Consider the following 20,936-nt stretch of genomic DNA (forward strand, 5'->3'; position numbering starts at 1 on the left):
AAATTAGAACATTCTCTAACACCATACACAAAAATAAACTCAAAATGGGTTAAAGACCTAAATGTAAGACCGAATACTATAAATCTCCTAGAGGAGAACAGAGGCAGAACACTCTTTGACATAAATTGCAGCCATATCTTTTTCAATCCGTCTCCTAGAGTAATGGAAATAAAAACAAAAATAAACAAATGGGAGCTAATTAAACTTAAAAGTTTTTGCACAGCAAAGGAAACCATCAACAAGATGAAAAGACAACCTACAGAATGGGAGAAAATATATTTGCAAATGATGTGACCAACAAGGGATTAATCTCCAAAATATACAAATAGCTCAATATCAAAAACAAACAAACAAACAAACAACCCAATCAAAAAAATGGGCAGAAGATCTCAATGGAGATTTCTCCAAAGACATACAGATAGCCAAAAGGTACATGAAAAGATGCTTAACATCCCTAGTTATTAGAGAAATGCAAATCAAAACTACAATGAGGTATCATCTCACACCAGTCAGAATGGCCATCATCAAAAAGTCTACAAATAATAAATGTTGGAGAGGGTGTGGAGAGAAGGAAACCCTCCTACACTGTTGGTGGGAATGTAAATTGGTGCAGCCACTATGGAGAACAGTATGGAGGTTCCTCAAAAAACTAAAAATAGAGCTACTATATGATCCTGCAATTACACTCCTGGGGATATATCTGGAGAAAACCATAATTTGAAAAGATATGTGCACCCCAGTGTTCACTGCAGCACTATTTACAATAGCCAAGACATGGAAGCAACCTAAATGTCCATTGACAGATGAATGGGTAAAGATGTGGTATATTTATACAATGGAATATTACTCAGCCATAAAAAAGAATGAAATAATGCCATTTGCAGCAACACGGATGGACCTAGAGATTATCATACTAAGTGAAGTAAGCCAAAGACAAATATCATGGGATATATGATATCGCTTACATGTGGAATCTAAAAAAAAAAAAAAAAGACAGGAATGAACTTATTTCCAAAACAGAAAGAGACTCACACAGACATAGAAAAGAAACTTACGGTTACCAAAGGGGAAGGGAGGGTGGGGGAGGGATAAATTAGGAGGTTGGGATTAACATATACACACTACTGTGTATAAAATAGATAATCAGCAAGGACCTACTGCATAGCACAGGGAACTCCGCTCAATATTTTGTGATAACCTATAAAGGAAAAGAATCTGAAAAAGAATCTATATAAAACTGAATCATTCTGCTGGACACTTGAAACTAACATGATATTGTAAATCAACTATACTTCAATTAAAAAAAATAAATTAAAAAAAAGCCTACTAATAAGTATCAGCAAATAACCCAGGTTAGAGGAAGAGGCTTTACAGCAAATGGGATGTGACTGGGCCGACTTCAGGGCTCCCTCCACGCCAGGCAGCTCTTTCTTTTTGCCAAGGGCTGGGCTGCAGGCTATGGAGAGATGATAATGATCTGGACGCTGCCATCCTAGTCTTTCCTTCTCTTTCTGCTTCTTCCTCATACTCTTTCCCTACATGTACCATATGACCCAGCAGTTCCACTCCTAGGTATACACCCAAGAGAACTGAAAGCAGGAACTCAAAGAGATACCTGTACACCAATGTTCATAGCTATGGCTATTCACTGTAGTCAAAAGATGGAAACAACCCAAATGTCCTTCAAAACATAAATGGGTAAACAAAATGCAGCATATACATAAAAGTGAATATCATTCAGCCCTAAACAGGAATGAAATTCTGATACATGCTACAACATGGACGAACTTCGAAAATATTATGCTAAGTGAAATGAGCCAGACACAGAAGGACAAATATTGTATGAATCCACTTATGTGAGGCACCTAGACCAGGCAAATTCATAGAGACAGAAAGTAGAATACGAGACACCAGGGGCTGGCGGAGTGATTGTTTATTGGGTACTGACTTTCAGTGCAGGTTGATGAAAACGTTCTGGAAATGGATAATCACGATGGTGCACAACACTGTGAATGTAATTAATGTCACTGAATTGTACACTTAAAAATTATTAACACAGCAAATTTTATTGTATGTGTATTTAACCACAATACTAAAATCACCTCTACGTTCAAAAATAAAACAAAAAACTCTGCACATGCTGCTCCTTAACACGTACACTCTCTCCCACTGCCAAACCTCAGCATGTCCACTCCACTGCCTGGAAACCTTTTCCTCTCCCAACGTCTCCACTTCTGTTCCGGTTTACACCTGCCCACTTGAGACTCAGCTTAGTTGTCCCCACTCTAGCAGGACAGGCTGGGTTTGTTACCTGACATTTAAGTTCCCACAGCAATACTGCTTTTATCCTGCTATTACAACAGTTTAATTAATACTAAGTTATCTCTTTTTCCCTGCCAGATGGTACACCCATTTAAGGATAGAACTGTGGCTTTTATTTCTGAATAGAGGCAGTAGGTGAGTGGTTAAGAGCACGGGCTCTAGCATCAGAATGCTGGGGTTCAAATTCTAGCTTTGTTTCCCATTAGCTGCGTATCTTGCGTAAGTTACCTAAGCATTCTGTGCCTCCGTTTCACGTTCTGTAAAATGAGAATGATATTAATGCTTATCTCATTAAGTTACAGGGGGGATTAAGTGAATTAACCCACATAAAGTGTTTAGAAGACCATCTTAACGCACAGCAAGCACTTAATAAATATTAACCACATTGGTAAAAGGTACTGAATAAATATTTGCTGAATGAGTGAATGAATGAATGAACAAGTACGATCCTGCTCCTACGTAGCTCATAGTCTCGTGGGAAAGACAGACCCAAAGCACAGTAAAATTTAACGGAACAAGAGCTATCAAAGAAATGAATACAAAGCACTGTGGGGGAAGAAACGGTAGGAGATTTCGAAGAAAAAATTAAATTGAGTTTAGAAGAACTAAGAATTTCCCAACTAGAAGGGTGAAAGTTATATATACCGAATACATTTATTCAATAGATATTTGTTGGGCAACCATTATATTCTAGATACCAGGTGAATTTCTAGGGGTACAACAGCGAACAAAAAACAGTCCCCAGTCTGTTGCAGAGAAAAGAGTACAAAGTGAGAATCAGAGACAGGAGGGGAAGGGGATGAGTTTGGTAATGGCTGAGGCAGATGCAGAGGAAGAAACAGGTGAGAGACGAGGCTGGTAAGGAATATTCTTTAGGTCTTTAAAGTGCCTCAAACTAAAATATTAAATAAATAAATAAATAAATATTAAAAACATGAACGTAACACTTACTATTAGGTTGAAATGAAATTGCCATTTTTGTAGGTCAACAATAATAGAAAAAAAATCAGTAATTTCATATAGCTCAACCTATTATATACCAGGTCCTAAGCGCTTAACAAATGTGAATTCATTTGACAAGTTTGGATGGATTCTGTAAGTGATCAGGAACAAATTATTTTTAGAATAGGAAATGAAGTAATCTGAAGTGTGTTTTAATATTAATACCTATAACAGTAACATCATCTGTGATTTACATCAACCCCTTCTATGTGTCAAGCCCCCATATACATATAAACATATATAAGTACATGCACGCACACGTGCACACACGCACGTGCACACACGAGTCATCTCTAACCCGTACATTGCCCCTGCAGGGCAGGTCTTAGTCCTAACATCTTACAGAGGGCGGCACTGAGGTTCCGAGAGGTGGGATAAGCAGAGCTCAGGACACTAAGGAAGAGACCCTGGATTTGCGTGCAGGCGTGTGAAGCTCCCAGTCAGAGCTCTTTCTGCCTCACTGTGCTGCCTGCCCTATAAGGACAGTGCCAAAGGCAGCACAGAGGATGGACTGAAGACAGGGCAGCCCCGTCTGGAAACTGGTGGCTTGACAACTTTGAGATGAGACAACACGATTGCCTGTATACCAATGTTATATTTCCAGGATTGAGTATATGACCCGTTAAAAGGGTTTATTCAGAACCTGAGACACCACATCTCATCAGGCTATATTTTAATAAATAACAGAATAATATATTCCCAGAAATATCAAACGTGCACGAGGCTTGACAGATATATGAAACTGATAGCAGACGTGGGACAGAGTCAGTAGAGACAGAGCTCAGCCTCTCATCATCCCAGTTTAAAAGTAGGAAACCAGAACCCCAAATGTTAAAGGACCTGCTGAAAAAAATGTCATTGGGACTAGAACCAGGTCTGCTGACTCAAGTATTCAATCCCCTACTGCTCTGCTCATGTCATCCTGCCAGGTTTCCACTGTAGTAAATAAATTAAACCAAAGTAGGGCATGAACAATTTTAAACACATAAATTAAAATTTAAAATTTTCTTAAATTGATACATTGCACTGTATCTCACCAGAAACTCCCTAGATTTTTACAAGCAGAGAATACAGTAGAACTCAGACGACAGTACCTTCTCTTTACTTGATTAATGGCAAATTAGTTCCTGTTAACCAGCTATAAAGGGGTTGCCCATCAGTGACAGCATTATTGAAGAGTATCAGTGTATTTGCTTAAAAAATGTGAGAAATACTAAGACCTCAGTCAAAACCGTAACTGAAAAGAAATACCTTGGTCTTGTATCGTACAATCTGTAGTGACCAGGGGAGGGATCTGGCCTCTGGTGTTGGTGGTATAAACCTGTCCCCCTCTGGTGGCTCTGTCATTCTCGATCACCTGGATCTGATAAATAAGAGATCAAGAGCAAGTTAAAGTAAGTTAAGACTTCCCAACCTTCCCCTCACACTATTCACACACACAAAGGCATTTTCTAAATCCTTTCAGCTCATTTCAGATCAAACTCTCATTGAGAACCCACCATGTCTTCAGTCCCACTTTTGCTTACTTTCACAACTTTATGCCAGTAGCTTCCAAATTCTATTCTGTAATGCTCTTGAGCTCTGACCTGATCTTTTGGGGAACTCTATTTTTATTCAATTTGTTCCTTGGGCCCATAGATAAGAGTTTTTTGGGAAAAGATTCTCATAGGATAAGAAATGGAAAATACCTTTTTTTTTTAAAAGAAAATACTTTTTGAAGTTAAAGAAAACTCTAAAAGGCTAAAAATAAATTCAGAAGAAATGATTCAAAATATATAAGCTGAAGAAGACTTAACTTTTCTCCTCAAATCCCTCTTGATCTTCAATCTGCCTTTCAAGTTTCCTCCACCACACCCCTGCTCCTTGAGACATAAGAAACAAACAATATCGTGTTCCCATATGATTTTTGCCTATCATATAGACATGAGAAGAAACAAAAGTCCCTAATTTCTTTTTTTTTTTTTGGCTGTGCCGCACGGCACATGGGATCTTAGTTCCTCAACCAACCAGGGATTGAACCCGCGCCCCCTGCATTGGAAGCTCAGAGTCTTAACCACTGGACCTCGAGGGAAGTCCCCTTAAGTTTTGTCCTTTAATTTGGAAACATCTTATATTTCTCTACTGAAACATTTATTGATGAAGACTATAGAGACAAAACATTGTCTTTCTGTTGTAACTGTCTAGGGATTAAAATAATGAGCAAAATCTAGTTGCGTGGAGTTAAGAAGGAATTCTAATAATAAAAGGATCTTTCTCTTCCTCTTTATCTTCTCCCTGTCCTCACTTCTTTCTTTATAGGATAAGAGTGACAAGAGATAAGGGGATTAAAAAAAAAAAAAAAAAAAAAAAAAAGGCAGTAAAAAGAGGGAAAAAAGGGGAGAAATGAGATGAGTGCCCCGACTGCAACATGTAGCCTTGGAGGATACGGAGTTTTTGTGGTCCTAATGAAACTATTAATGTGAGGGGAGATCAAGATGGCAGAGCAAAAGGATGTGGAGCTCACCTCCTCCCACAAACACATCAAATATACATCTACATGTGCAAGAATTCTCAGAGAATACCAACTGAAAGCTGGCACAAGATCAAAGCTGCAAGAAGGATCCCATCGGGATGAGACCTGTGCCCGTGGGAGGGAGCTGTGAAGGAGGAAAGGTTCTCTCACCCTGGGAACCTCCTTCCCCTGCTGGGAGGTCTGCCGGGACAGAGAGGGAGTTGGAGAGGCCTGGACTTTGCTCGGGAGGAGTGTGTAGGTTCTGGCCTGCTGGTAGGCAGCATAGAGAGGGACCGGCTCTGAGGGCTGCCATGCTGTCCCACTTCCTAGCCCGAGACATGTGCCTGCTGGTGTGCACAGTGGCTGGGTCTTGAAACATAAGCTTCAGTGGACAGACCCAGGGAGGGGACTCAGTTTGGCTGCCCAGAGGCAGCCCGAGGGGCCTGGAGTGTGGTCGGGGACGCCACTGTTGGTGTGCGCAAGATGGAGCACAGGTCCATCACACAAGCCCCATTATCAGCATGCTCATGGCAGGTCATGCCTCTGGTGGCAGTGGGCTTTGGCAGCAGGCACACACCAGAGGTGGGGCTGACATCCCAGCCAATTATCAGTGCTCCCACAGTGGGGGAAGGTCCAGGGGGCACACCAGCAGTGGTGGACTTTGTGGGCAAGCACATCAGGTGTTGGATGGCATCACAGAATCCTCACAGAATTGCATGTCTGCAGCGGAAAGCCCCTGGGGAGGAATATGCAGCACCTCCTTTCCCAGCGGGAGCACTCCAGTCCCACCTATCTCACATCACAGCTTAGAACCAGATCTAGGGGCTTCTACTACAACAGCTGGGGAGCTGACCCTGCCCATGACAGGGCTGTGACAACCACATAACAAAGAGGAGGCCCCACCCAACATCCAGTGCAGGCTCTGGTCACCACAACACCAAACACTCCATATCAAAGGGACAACAGCCAGCACACTCTGAGGAAAGACGTGGCAGACATCCATACTAAAAACAGCCCTTATATCAAAAATACTGGACTCACACAGTCTACACAAGGACACTCGGACATAAAAAAAGCCCTTCAAGACCACAGTAGATAACTTTCTCCTAAATTCATAGAGCCAGAGAAACTTAAGTAAAATGAAAAAGCAGAGAAACTACTCCCAATTAAAAGAACTGGAGAAACCCCCTGAAAGAATAAACAATGAAAAAGACAACTCCAGTCTACCAGATCCCAAGTTCAAAAATGAGGTAATAAAAATGCTGAAGGAATTAAGAAAATTTATCTATAGAAATGCAGGTCACTGTAACAAGGAGCTAGAAACTATAAAGAGGAACCAATCAAAATTAGACAACTCAATTGCCAAGATAAACACCAAGCTAAAGGCAATGAATAGCAGACCAAATAATGCAGAAGAACAAATAAGTGATCTGGAAGATAAATAATAGAAATCACCCAATCAGAACAGCAGACAGGAAGACAAATGTAAAAAAAAAAAAAAAAAAACTAAAGGAACATACAAGATCTACTGGATAATACAAAGCATGCCAACATACATACAATAGGGGTTCCAGAAGGAGAAGAGAGAGAAAAGAGGATCAAAAATGTATTTGAAGAATTTATGGCTGAAAACTTCCCAAACCTAAGAAGGAAACAGATATCCAGGTACAGGAAGTACAGAGGGTCCCAAACAAGATGAACTTAAATGGACCCACAGTGAGACATAACATAATTAAAATGGATAAAGAGAGGATTCTAAAGGCAGCAAGAGAAAAACAAAGAGTCAGTAAAAGGGAACCCCCATAAGGTTATCAGCTGATTTCTCTGCAGAAATGTTGCAGGCCAGAAGGGAGTGGCATTATACATTCAAAGTCCTGAAAGGGAAAAACCTGCAACCTAGGATGCTCTACACAGGAAGATTATCCTTTAGAATAGAAGGAGAAACTAAGAATCTCAGACAAGCAAAAACTAAAAGAATATAGCAATACTAAACCTAACCTAAAAGAAATATTGAAGGGTCTTCTCTAAGCAGAAAGGAAGCAAGAATCTATAGGAAAGGGAAAAACACAATAGGAGAGGCAAATATATAAAAAGATTGAAGATCACTTAAATAAGCCAGTAAGAAAATTTTTATAAAAGCAGTTATAACTATAATGAACAGCAAAAAAAAAATAAACATGAAGATGTAAAATAGGACATCAAAATCACAAGATGTGGGGGAGGGGCATAAAAATGTAGATATTTTAGAATGTATTTGAACTTATATGACTATCAGTCTAAAGAAGGTAGAAATAGTTATGGGTTAACATGCTTGAAAACCAGGGTAACCACAAATCAAAAACATACAATAGATTCACAAAAAACAAAAAGAAAGGAACTCAAGCATAATACAAAAGAAAACCACCAAGTCACAAAAGAAAAACAAAAAGAAGAAAGGAACAAAGAAGAACTACACAATAAACTGCAAAACAAGGTTTAAAATGGCAATAAATACATGCTTATCAATAATTACTTTAAATGTCAATGGACTAAATGCTCTGATCAAAAGACATAGAGTGGAAGATTGGATTAAAAAAAACCAAGAACCTATAATATACTGCCTACAAGAGACCCACTTTAGGGTGAAAGACATACATAGATTGAAAGTGAGGAGATGGAAAAAGATATTTCATGCAAATGGAAATGACAAGAAAGCAAGGGTAGCAATACTCATATCAGACAAAATAGACTTTAAAACAAAGGCCATAAAGAAAGGTAAAGAAGGACACTATATAATGATAAAAGGATCAATACAAGAAGAGGATATTACACTGGTTAACAGATATGCACCCAATATAGGAGCACCTAAATACATAAAACAAATACTAACAGACATAAAGGGAGAAACTGAGGGGAATACAATAACAGTAGGAGACTTTAACACTCCACTGACATCAATGGACAGATCTTCTAGAAAGAAAACCAATAAGGCAACAGAGATCCTAAATCACACAACAGAGTAGTTGAACTTAATTGATATCTACAGGACACCACATCCAAAAAACCCAGAATGCACATTCTTTTCAAGCATGCATGGAACATTCTCTAGGACAGACCACATACTAGGACAAATTTAAGAGGATAGAAATTATTTCAAGCATTTTTTTCTGACCACAATGGTATGAAACTAGAAATCAACCACAGAAAGAAAAATAAGAAAAAAAATGATTACATGGAAACTAAACAATATGCTAATAAAAGAACCAATGGGTCAACAATAAAATCAAGGGGGAAATCAGAAAATACCTCGAGACAAACAACAATGAAAACACAACTATACAAAACCTATGGGATGCAGCAAAAGCAGTTCTAAGAGGAAAGTTCATAGCAATGCAGGCCTTCCTCAAAAAACAAGAAAAATCTCAAATAAACAACTTAAACTACCAATTAAAAGAATCAGAAAAAGAACAAACAAAACCCAAAGTGAGCAGAAGGAAGGAAAGAATAAAGATCAAAGAGGAAATAAATAAACTAGAGATCCGAAAAAGAAAAAAATCAATAAAACCAGAGCTTGCTTTTTGAAAGGACAAACAAAATTGACAAACCTCTATAGCCAGGCTCACCAAGAAGGAAAATAAATAAATTTAAAAAAAAATAAAAATGAAAGAGGAAAAATAACAACCAATACCACAGAAATACAAAAAATCATAAGAAAATACTATGAAGTTATATGTGAACAAATTGGACAAGCTAGAAGAAATGGAGAAATATCAAGAAACATACCACCTGCCAAAACTGAGTCAAGTAGAAATAGATAATATGAACAGACCAATCACTAGAAGTGAAACAGAATCTGTAACTTTTAAAAAAACTCCCTGCAAACAAAACTCCAGGACTGGATGGCTTCACTGGGGAATTCTACCAAACATACAAAGAACTTATACCTATCCTTCTCAAACTCTTCCAAAAGACTGAAGAGGAAAGAACACTCCCAAAGTCATTCTATGAAGCCACCATCACCCTGATACCAAAACCAGACAGACACTACAAAAAAAGAAAATTAAAGGCCAATATCTTTGATGAATATAGATGTGAAAATCCTCAACAAAATATTAGCAAACTGAATCCAGCACATAATAAGGATTATGCACCATGATCAAGTTGGATTCATTCCAGGGTCACAAGGATGGTTCAACATATGCAAATCAATCAATGTGACAGACCATATCAACAAAAGACAAAAACCACATGGTCATCTCAACTGATGCAGAAAAAGCATTTGATAAATTCAACACCCATTCATGATAAAAAACTTTCACCAAAGTGGGTACAGAGGGAACGTATCTCAACATAATAAAAGCCATTTACGACAAACCCATAGCCATCATAATACTCAACAGTGAAAAGCTGAAAGCCTCCCTGCTAAATTCTGAAACAAGACATGGATGCCCTCTCTCATCACTTCTATTCAAATAGTACTGGAAGCCCTAGCCACAGCAATCAGACAGGAAAAAGAAATAAAAGGTATCCAAATCAGAAGGATGAGGTAAAATTGTCATTATATGCAGATGACATGATACTCTATACAGAAAACCCTAAACACTCCACACCAACACTATGAGAACTAATAAATGAATTCAGGAAGGTAGCAGGATACAAGATTAATATACAGAAATCTGTTGCATTTCTTTACATTAATAATGAAATATCAGAAAGAGAAAGTAAAATGGAAAGATATCCCATCTCTTGGATTGGAAGAATTAATATTGTTAAAATGGCCATATTACCCAAAGCATCTACAGATTTAATGTGATCCTATCAAATTACCTATGACATTTTTCATAGAACTAGAACAAATAATCCTAAAATTTATATGGAACAACAAACAACCCAGAATTACCAAAGCAATCCTGAGGAAAAAGAACAAAGCTGGAGGCATAACCCTCCCAGACTTCAGCCAACCCTACAAAGCTACTGTAATCAAAACAGTATGGTACTGGCACAAAACCAAACACGGCTCAACGGAACAGAGTAGAGAGGCCAGACATAAACCCACACACCCATGGTCAATTAATCTTCAACAAAGCAGGCAAGAACATACAGTGGAGAACAGTCAGTCTCTTCAGCAAGTAGTGCTGAGAAAGGTGGATAGCCTCATGTAAATCAGTGAAGTTAGAACACTCCCTCACACCATATACAAAAATAAACTCAAAATGGTTTAAAGACTTAAATATAAGACATGACACCATAAAACTCCTAGAAGAGAACATAGGCAAAACATTCTCCGACATAAATCATAGCAATATTTTCTTAGATCAGTCTCCCAAGGCAAAAGAAATAAAATAAAAAATAAACAAGTGGGGCCTAATCAAACTTAAAAGCTTTTGCACAACAAAGGAAACCATAAACAAAATAAAAAGACAACCTATGGACTGGGAGAAAATATTTGCCAACGATGTGACTGACAAGGGATTAGTTTCCAAAATATACAAACAGCTCATACAGTTCAATATCAAAGAAACAAACAACCCAATCAAAAAATGGGCAGAAGACCTAAATCGATATTTCTCCAAAGAAGACATACAGATGGCCAAAAGGCACACAAAAAGATGCTCAGCGTCACTAATTATTAGGGAAATGCAAACCAAAACTACAGTGAGGTGTCACTGGTCAGAATTACTATCATCAAAAAGTCTACAAATAATAAATGCTGGAGAGGGTGTGGAGAAAAAGGAAACCTCCTACACTGTTGGTGGGAATATAATTGGTGCAGCCACTATGGAAAACAGTATGGAGTTTCCTCAGAAAAACAAAAATAGAGCTACCGCGTGATCCAGTGATGCCACTCCTGAGTATATACCTGGAAAAGATGAAAACTAATTCAAAAATATACATGCACCCCAACGTTCATAGCAGCACTATTTACAATAGCTAAGATTTGGAAGCAATCGAAGTGTCTATCAACAGATGAGTGGATAAAGAAGATGTGGTGCGTGTGTATACACACACACACACACACACACACACGTATATACACAATGGAATATTACTCAACCATAAAAAAGAATGAAATATTGCCATTTGCAGCAAGGTGCATGGACTTATAGAGATCATCATACTAAGCGAAGTAAGTCAGACAGAGAAAGACAAATACATGATATCACTTATATGTGGAATCTAAAACATAATACAAATGAATTTATTTACAAAACAAAAACAGACTCACAGACATAGAAAACAAATTTATGGTTACCAAAGGGGAAGGAGCAGGAGATAAGCTAGGAGTTTGGGGTTAACATATACACACCACTATATATAAAATAGATAAACAAGGATTTACTGTTGTGTTTATAGCACAGGGAACTATATTCAATATCTTATAATAACCTATAAAGGGAAAGAATCTGAAAAAAATATATATATGTATAACTGAATCACTTTACTGTACATCTAAAACTAACACAATATTGTAAATCAACTGTATTTCAATTTAAAAAAAAGAAACTACTAATAATATGAAAATTGTCTTCCCCCAAGCTCTGAAATGTTACCTGCTCCATTTTCCCTTCCCATCTCATCCAATCCAGGCCCCAGCTGGCATTGATATCATTGGTTTTTACAGCGTATCAGAGACAGATTTAGCCTGCTTTTAAATCCATGCATTTCTGTCTTTTTAATTTCATAGGATTTGAATTCTTGTTAAATTAAGGATATAGAATATGCTCCAAACACAACTACTGTAAGATACAAATGAGACTAAAAGCTACCATGGGCAGAGACAAGAAGCAAACAGAAAAATCAAAACACTGTAATTATACTCTACATTTCAACCACAAGGTTCATCTGGTTCATTCAAAACTGGAGTAGTTTACATTTACTGTCATCATGTCAACCAATGAAGTGTCAAATACGAAAGCGAGGTAAAAGTCATAATAATCTATATATTGAACATAGGCAGCTCTCAGTCTTCAGATAGACTCTACTTCCAAAAAGTTTATTTTAAATTAGCCATTTGCAACTCACAAAGCACTGCCTCCAAAGAAACAATGTCATTGGTGGTAATTACATTTCTAAATTAATTCACATCTTGGCTAGAATACTACAAAGGGAGTAAGAAATATAACAAACAGTTCTAGTAATTTCTAAAAATACAGGGTTTTTTTTTGGTTTTGTTTTTGTTTTTTTTTACCTCAAATCCATATTCTCGGAAAACAGCTTAGAGATAAAACAAAACACAGAAATTTCAATAGAGATTGTGACTGTGTCTCAGTTCTTAAAGGGTTTCAAATTTGGTGACAGTGACTCCTGATAATGCCAATGCTACATCAAAATGTATACATTTCTTTTTCCGCCACTAGAATTACTTTCACACATATCTGCTATGAACAGAGTATTCTAGTTTCATAAAATAGAATCAGGAAAGAGAAAAAAAGGAAGTGATTCTCTTGAGATAAATGAACAAAAAGGATAAGGGACAGACAAGATAATAAGATGCATGCACACATCTAAGGCAGGCTGCTTAAAGCAGAATTATTTGCACTTGGGCATGGTAAGAGAAAGAGGAGAATAGGAAGATCTCAACTGCTGAATAATCCTCCTGCTGATACAAAGAGTGAGGAAGAGTCTGATGGTGATAACCAGTGTCCTCACTTCCAAAATATGGCTGAGACCACCACCCAAAAGAGTTGTAGTGAGCACTTAGCTCAGGACTGGAATGCAACAGGAGTTCGGTAAACATGATTTCACATCTTTCTTTCCAGAAGGAAGAATTAATTTAGTTAGCAAAAGCATCCTACTCTGGTAATAAGAATATAAAAACAGGCTCCATCTGGTATTGCTACTTTATTACTTTTAAGATAAAAATAATATTGGACTGACTTATATGTGTATATTTTAAGGGTCTTGAATAAATCACATCCCATACTGCTTATTGCTTTTGTTGTTAACATTCATTCATTGAACAAATATGTGAGCCCATACTCTGTACCAGGCCCTGTTCTATGTGTTAGGGGCACAGTAGTGAACAAAACCAAATCCTTGACCTCTTGGAGCTGACATTCTAGTATGGAAGATAGGCGATATATAAATGCATAAATAAGATACATCCTATGTCAGGTAATAAGTGCTGTGGATATGAAGTGATATGGATGGGGTGCCAGTGAGATGGGGGATGAGCAATGAGGACGTGAAGGAAATGCAGGATTGAGCCATGCCCCGTATGTATGTAGGGGAGGAGAATCTAGGCAGAGGAAACTGCAAGTGCAAAGGCCTTGAGGCAGGAGTACGCTTGGCGTGGCTGAGGAATAACAAGGAGGCTGGTGTGACGCAAAGCAAAGTGATGGAGAAGAGTGGTAAGAGACCAGGTCAGAGTGGCGTGCGTGTGTGTGTGTGTGTCTGTGTGTGGGGGAGGGGGGGTGCAGGGCAGGGGGTGGGCGGTGTCAGGGGTGGCAAATACGGTAGGGTCTTGCAGGCCTTTGTAAGAACTTTGGTTTCTAACTAGAGGAGTATTGGAGGGTTTGTTATGAGCCGTGACATCATCTGACTTAGAACGTGAAAGGATCACTCCAGCTGCTGTGCAGACTAGAATAGCAGGGAGACCAGTTAGGATGCTCTTATGATAATCCAGGTGGGTACAGATGGTAGAGGCTTGGACCAGGATGAGCACAAAAGGCAGAAGCAATGGAATTAGCTAAAGGACTAAACGTGAGATATGTGAGAAAGAGAGAATCAAGGATGACTCCAAGTTTTTTGGCCAGAGGACCTGGAAGAATGGGGTTGCAATCTGGATTTCAAGGAAAAGGTCTTGACTAGGAGTATCTACGTTCTCATTTAAAGCCATGAGAATGAGTCATCGAAAGCGGTACTTCTCGGGCCACGTTTTTGGGCTTTTCTGTTATTGTTTTTTGTTTTTTTTTAATTTATTTTTTGGCTGTGCTGTGTGGCTTGTGGGATGATAGTTCCCTGACCAGGGATTGAACCTGGGCCCTCAGCAGTGACAGTGTGGAGTCCTAACTACTGGACCATCAGGGAATTCCCTAAAGTGGTACTTCTCAAACCTTAGTGTGCCTAAGAACCATCTGAAGAGCTTGTTAAAACAGATTCCAGGGCCCCATTCCTAGAGATTCTGATTCAGGTCTGGGGTGGAGCCTGAGAACATGCATTTCTATTAAGCTCCAAGCCAATGTTTTTTTTGTTTTGCTTTGTTTTTAATTTTTTATTGACGTATAGTAGATTTACAATGTTGTATTAGTTTCTGGTGTACAGTGAAGTGATTCAGTTATACATATATATATATATTCTTTTTTATATTCTTCTCCATTATGGTTTATTACAGGATATTGACTATAGTTCCCTGTGCTATACAGTAGGCCCTTGTTGTTTATCTATTTTATATATATTAGTTTGTATCTGCTAATCCCAAACTCCTAATTTATCTCCCCCATCCCCCTTCCCCTTTGGTAACCATAAACCTGTTTTCTATGTCCGTGAGTCTATTTCTGTTTCATAAATAAGTTCATTTGTATCATATTTTAGATTCCACATATAAGTAATATCATATGATATTTGTCTTTGTCTGACTTACTTCACTTAGTATGATAATCTCTAGGTCCATCCATATTGCTGCAAATGGCATTATCTTATGCTTTCTATGGCTGAGTAGTATTCCACTGTATATATGTACCACATCTTCCTTATCTAGTCATCTGCTGATGGACATTTTGGTTGCTCCAGCCAATATTCATGTGCCGTCCTAGAAGCACACTTCGAGTAGAGCTGACTAGAGTTAATGTCGATGGAGAAAGGGACGGGTCCAAAGACTTTGGGACACTTTTAACACGAGGAGGTTGCAAAGACGAGGTGAGACCAACAAAGGAGACAGGAAAGAGCCACCAGTGAAACAAGCAGAGATGTAAACGAGTGGGTGGTGTTGCCATTACTCTTAAGATAAAATAATATTGGACTGATTTGTATGTGTGTATTTTAAGGGTCTTGGATGAATGATACAATATACTGCTCATTGCTTTTATTGTTAACATTCATTCGTTCAACAAATATGAGTGCATACTATGTACTGGGCACTATGTGCTGGGGACACGGTAACCCCACTGAAAAGGTGTTTCAAGGAGGATGGAATGAACAGATGTGTCAAATCTGTTGCTGACAGGTCAAGACAGAGGAGATCTGAGAATTGGCCACAAGATTTGGAAATGGGAGGTCACTGGAGACCTGAACAAGCATAGTATTAGTGGGGTTGTAGTGATAAGATCTAAACTGGAACAGGTTCAGGAGGGAATAGGAGGAGATGAACCAAGACAGTGGGTAAAGGCAACCCTTCTAGAGACTTCTTGCTGTAAAAGAGAGCCACAAAATGGGGAGGAAACTGGATAGACATGGGGAAGGGACAAAGGAGGCTTCTTTCATTAACAATAAGAGGTATTTCGGGAGGTTTATATTCTGATGAGAATGATCTAGACAGAGAAAAACTGAAGTTTATCTTCAAATAAGTAAAGATAATGCAGCAGAGAGGGGATGTGATAGTTAATTTTATGTGTCAACTTGGCTAGGCCATGGTAGCCAGTTTCAAATACCAGTCTAGATCTTGCTGTGAAGGTATTTTTTTAAATGCGATTAACATTTCATCAGTAGACCTTGAGTGAAGCAGAGTACCCTCCACAGTGTGGGTAGGCCTCTTCTGACCTGTTGAAGGATTAAGAGAAAAATACCGAGGTCTCCCTGAGGAAGAGGGAATTCTGCTTCAGATGCCTTCAGAGTCAAGCTGCAACATCAGCTCTTCCTGTGTCTCCAGCGCACCGGCCAGCCCAGCAGATTTTGGCCTTGCCAGTCTCCGACAATTGAGTAAACCAATTCTTTAAAATAAATTTATTTCCATATATAGACATATATCCTATTGGTTCTGTTTTTTGGAGAGCTCTAATACAGAGGACATTTTCTGGAGGGCGGTTCTTGAAAGCCCATAGAGATGGATTCTCGGGCACAAGTGGAGGTGATGGCCTTGGTCAGGAGTATGGACAAGCTTATCCACACTAACAGGAGGAAGAGGGATAAATGAGCACAGATGCAGCGAGATGTGGAAATGAAACATGCAGAGGTTCTCTTTGGATTTCTTCTATTTTCTCAGTGTAATAAGGAGCAGGTTATCATTAAAGAGTCAGAAAAGGAAAAAGTAGTGTTAGGAGTTTCAAGAGAGAAGGAATGATAGTCATCCAGGAAAATGGGAGGGTCAGCGGAGTTGGGTGATGGTCTCCAAACTTGCTACACGTTAGAATTAACAGAGGAACTTTGAAAAATTCCAATGCCCAGTACAATTAAATCATAATTTGGGGGGCTGGGAGCAAGGCATCAATAATTTTAAATGCTCCGCCAGTTATTATTCTGTGCAGTCAGGTTTTAGAAACACACAACTAAAGGTTCACTTTCGTTTAGTGGTTATGAATTCAAAGTGAGACCAGTAAGCGTGGTGGGCATCTTTCTCAAGTTGCCTTAGCATCTGGGGTGCAGGCATGGAGTAGGTGGAGAGTTGGTTTAACAACAACTGGGAATTTTCTAGGTGAATGCAGTGGAGGGAGGGGGCAAAGGAGTTCAGGGTAGAAGATGCAAGGGACAGATTTATAGTCATGGATCACATAATATAAGCTGCATAGGAGAAGTGCGAAGATGAAGGTGGCGTGAGTCAAGAAAAAGTGGTAGGTTGTAAATCCTGGTGGGTGAATTATTATTGACGTTTGAGTCCTAGAGGAAATGAGCTGAAAAGATAGAAGGCAGTGGTTGGAGGATGGGATGCTTTCAACTGAGACTTTGAAGGTGTACAGTCACTGGTAATGATAGGAGTAAGTGGGGTAGATACAAAGAACATTGGAAGAAAATAAGATCAAGAATTGAGAGGCCAGAGAAATGGAAGTTTCTACAGATGGATAGTAAAATTGCCAATAACTGTAACAGAAACAGTACTGGAGAGATTAACTAACAATGAACCAGGAGCTAGAAACATCAGAGAATGAAGTGGAACGACCCAGAGGGTCTGTAGATGTTATATACAAGCAGAGAAACAGGAAGTCAAAATGTAAATCATGTAAATACATGATACTTCTTCAACTGGAATAATCAAATAATATTAAACTAGAAAAGTAATGGCTGGTAATATGATCATCAATAAGGGCACTAAGAGTTATTAAAATTTAATTTCTAAAATAGCATCAGATACTTTATCACAAATCTTCAAGTGTGTATTTTAAAAAATAGCCAAAATCCTCCACCCCTCCCTACACCTATGCCGTTTTTAAGGACTTTGCTGCTCCTCCCATCCAGAGGCAGGGTCTATTTTTCTGCGCCTTGACTCTGGGGTGGTCTTGGGACTTGCTTTGGATGAGAGAACACTGCAGACCATCCTCAGGAGGCCTTGCATATTCCTACTTTCCCTCTTGGATCTCTGGCACCGCCAAAGCTAGGCTATCCTGCTTGGTGACAGGACTCAATCATCCCCAGCTAACAGATGGGTAACAAATACCAAATGCATGAATGATACCATTTATAGTCGGCTGAATATATAGCCCCCCAAAAAGATACATCCATGTCCTAATCCCTGAAACCTGTGACTAACACTGCATATAGCAAAAGAATTGATTAAATTAAGGATCTTGAGAGATAGTGCTTATCCTAGATTATCTGGGTGGGCCCCAACTGGAATCACATGAAACTTATGAGAGGGGCACAGGGAGTTCTGAGATCAACACACGGAGGAAAAGACACAGAGAAGAGGGGGAGGTGATGTGACAACAGAGGCAAAGATTGGAATGATGCGGCCACAAGCCAAGGAATGCCTGGAGCCACCAGACGCTGGAAAAAACAAGGAATGGATTCTCACACAGAGCCTTTGGAGGGAAGACAGCCATGCCAACACATTGATTTCAGACTTATGACCTCCAGAACTGTAAGAGAATAAATTTCTGTTGCTTTAAGCCACCCAGGTTATGGTACTTGATTATACAACCGCAGAAAACTCATAGACCATCCTAGACCATTTGGGCTCCAGCCAAGCCTCTAGCTGACCCCAGATGCACAAAGCAAGCCCAGCCAAAATCAGTCCAGCCCAGCCCAGAGGACCTACTGACTCACGAGCATTAATAAATAGTGGTTGTAAGCTACTAAGTTTGCTGATGGTTTGTTACATGCAAAAGTTAGGCCATACATATATACATATATATATATATATATATATATATATATACATGAAATATAATACCTCTTAGTGCTCCTTAGTCTCTTTCTAACTTTTTCTACTCATGTTTATAGAACCACTTCAAAGGTGCAAGTTAACTGCAGACAATTTCATTCTTATTCCAAAGGACTTTATATCCCTGCTCAAAGCCATAAGACTTGCAGTTTCTTCTGAGGGAAGTGTTTACGTCCCTCCCCCATTGACATCAGACTTTGTTATATGACTTGTCTCAGCCAAGGGCATGTGTGTGGTTGTGACATGTACCACATCTGACTGGAAGCTTTAACAGCTATTGCACCTTTTGACCAGTTTTCCTCCTTTTCTCTCTTTGCCATGAGAATACATGTCCCGGATAAGGGGTGCCCTTTCACCTTAGATTCTGGAGTGATAAGGGCATATGGAGCAGAATCTAAAACCAAACTGCAGCTACTGCAGCGTACATGTAACCTAAGTGATAAATAAATCTTTGTGGATGTAAGCCAAGTTGGGGAGTGTTTGTTATGCAGATTAACCTAATAAAAGCCGACTGATACAGTTACTAAAAAGTAATTCTCCAAAGAAAATCACTTGGGTGGAGGAGAATTAAGTTACAGCTCTAATTTTATTTAAAACAGTTTTTTAAAATATGCCAAATACTTTGTACTCCTATGAGTATCCTGAAAAGTGTCCTTTAGTTTCTTAAAATAGCATTTTTATATAGAATATACTCTTACTACTAATTACTCATTAAATATCAATACATACTGCCAATATATGTGAATATAAACATCAATAGATACTGCCAAGTTTACGTGATACCAAAAAAAAAATCTGCACAGGCTGTTTCTCTCATGGAGACCTCTGGTATGCCATAACCCACCCTCACCACCCCCATACATACACAGAAGGAAGCAAGCCTTATCCATGTGATGGGTATTGTGCTTTGACAATAAAGGACAGGATAAATGCTAACAAACTGCAGAGTTTCTGAGAACAATGAGTGAAGAATGGTTCTTTGTTAGGTGGACTGTGAGAGTGAGAAGAGCACTTACTGGGCTGGGGATAGAGTCAGGATCCAGCTTCTTCTGGGGCTGCGGTGGACCCGCCATCTGTGCAGGACCTCCGGGGAAGCCTCCTGGGTAGGAGAGCTGTGCACCTGCCATCTGGGGGCCATAGTTGGCTGCTTGGAAAAAATTTTAAAAAGAAATGATTATAATCCCCAAACCCAGACGTAGGGCTCACTGACAATATTATACTGTTCAGTCAAGCACCTTGCATTTTTCATATTAAATAAGGCAGGGAGTTAAACGTGAATATTTACAGTTCCCCTTTACTTTGCACTTGCCACACCAATCAAAAACAGTAAGTGATAGATGCCTAGTAACATAGGAACAAATCTGATTCCCAATTAAGGGCACCCCCAGGGGACCCAAGGCCTCCCTCTGAGCCCTGCCCACCTTACCCTGCTGCAGAGGATATCCAGGGCCCAGGGTCTGTCCTGGAGGAGGCGGGGGCTGGTACTGGGCGTTCGGAGGAGCAGGCCCGTCTTGTCTGTGTGTTGATGGAGGCAAGGGTGAGGCACCGGGGCCGTTTAGTGCAGTGGGTGGTGGTGGGAGAACCTGAGATCCAGGCTGCAAGATGGATGGCTGCGAAGACCGTGGAGGACCCTGGAATGCTGCTGCTGCTGCTGGAGGGCCAGGGGGGCCCTGGCTGGGGGGAGCCATGCCCGAACCTAGGCCAGAAAAAGACCAGCCCACCTAAATGCCACACTTCTCAACACTTTAACTTCTACCACGTATACAACAGGGACACTTCTTTTTCAGAATAAAGCAAGAAGGCACCCGTTCAAGTCACATTTTTTTCCCCCACAAGATGAAATCATCATTCAGAAAGTGACACAAATGCTATTTGGAGTATTGTATACAA

The 20,936-nt window shown here is 39.5% G+C and overlaps 1 protein-coding gene across 2 annotated transcripts in view; it reads right to left on the reverse strand.

Moving 5' to 3' along the window:
- The window catches only part of SEC24D (SEC24 homolog D, COPII coat complex component), a 111,170-nt gene that overhangs the window by 73,467 nt on the left and 16,767 nt on the right, over nucleotides 1-20,936 (reverse strand). For both annotated transcript variants that reach the window (XM_082389616.1, XM_082389617.1), the window contains exons 5-7: nucleotides 20,473-20,742; nucleotides 20,063-20,190; nucleotides 4,576-4,687 (exon numbers count right to left, since the gene is read on the reverse strand). In XM_082389616.1, coding sequence (XP_082245742.1) covers nucleotides 4,576-4,687; nucleotides 20,063-20,190; nucleotides 20,473-20,742 — 510 coding nt within the window. The remainder of the gene's footprint in view (nucleotides 1-4,575; nucleotides 4,688-20,062; nucleotides 20,191-20,472; nucleotides 20,743-20,936) is intronic.

The sequence above is a fragment of the Balaenoptera borealis genome (assembly GCF_965194805.1).
Source record: "Balaenoptera borealis genome assembly, chromosome: 4".
NCBI lineage: Eukaryota > Metazoa > Chordata > Mammalia > Artiodactyla > Balaenopteridae > Balaenoptera > Balaenoptera borealis.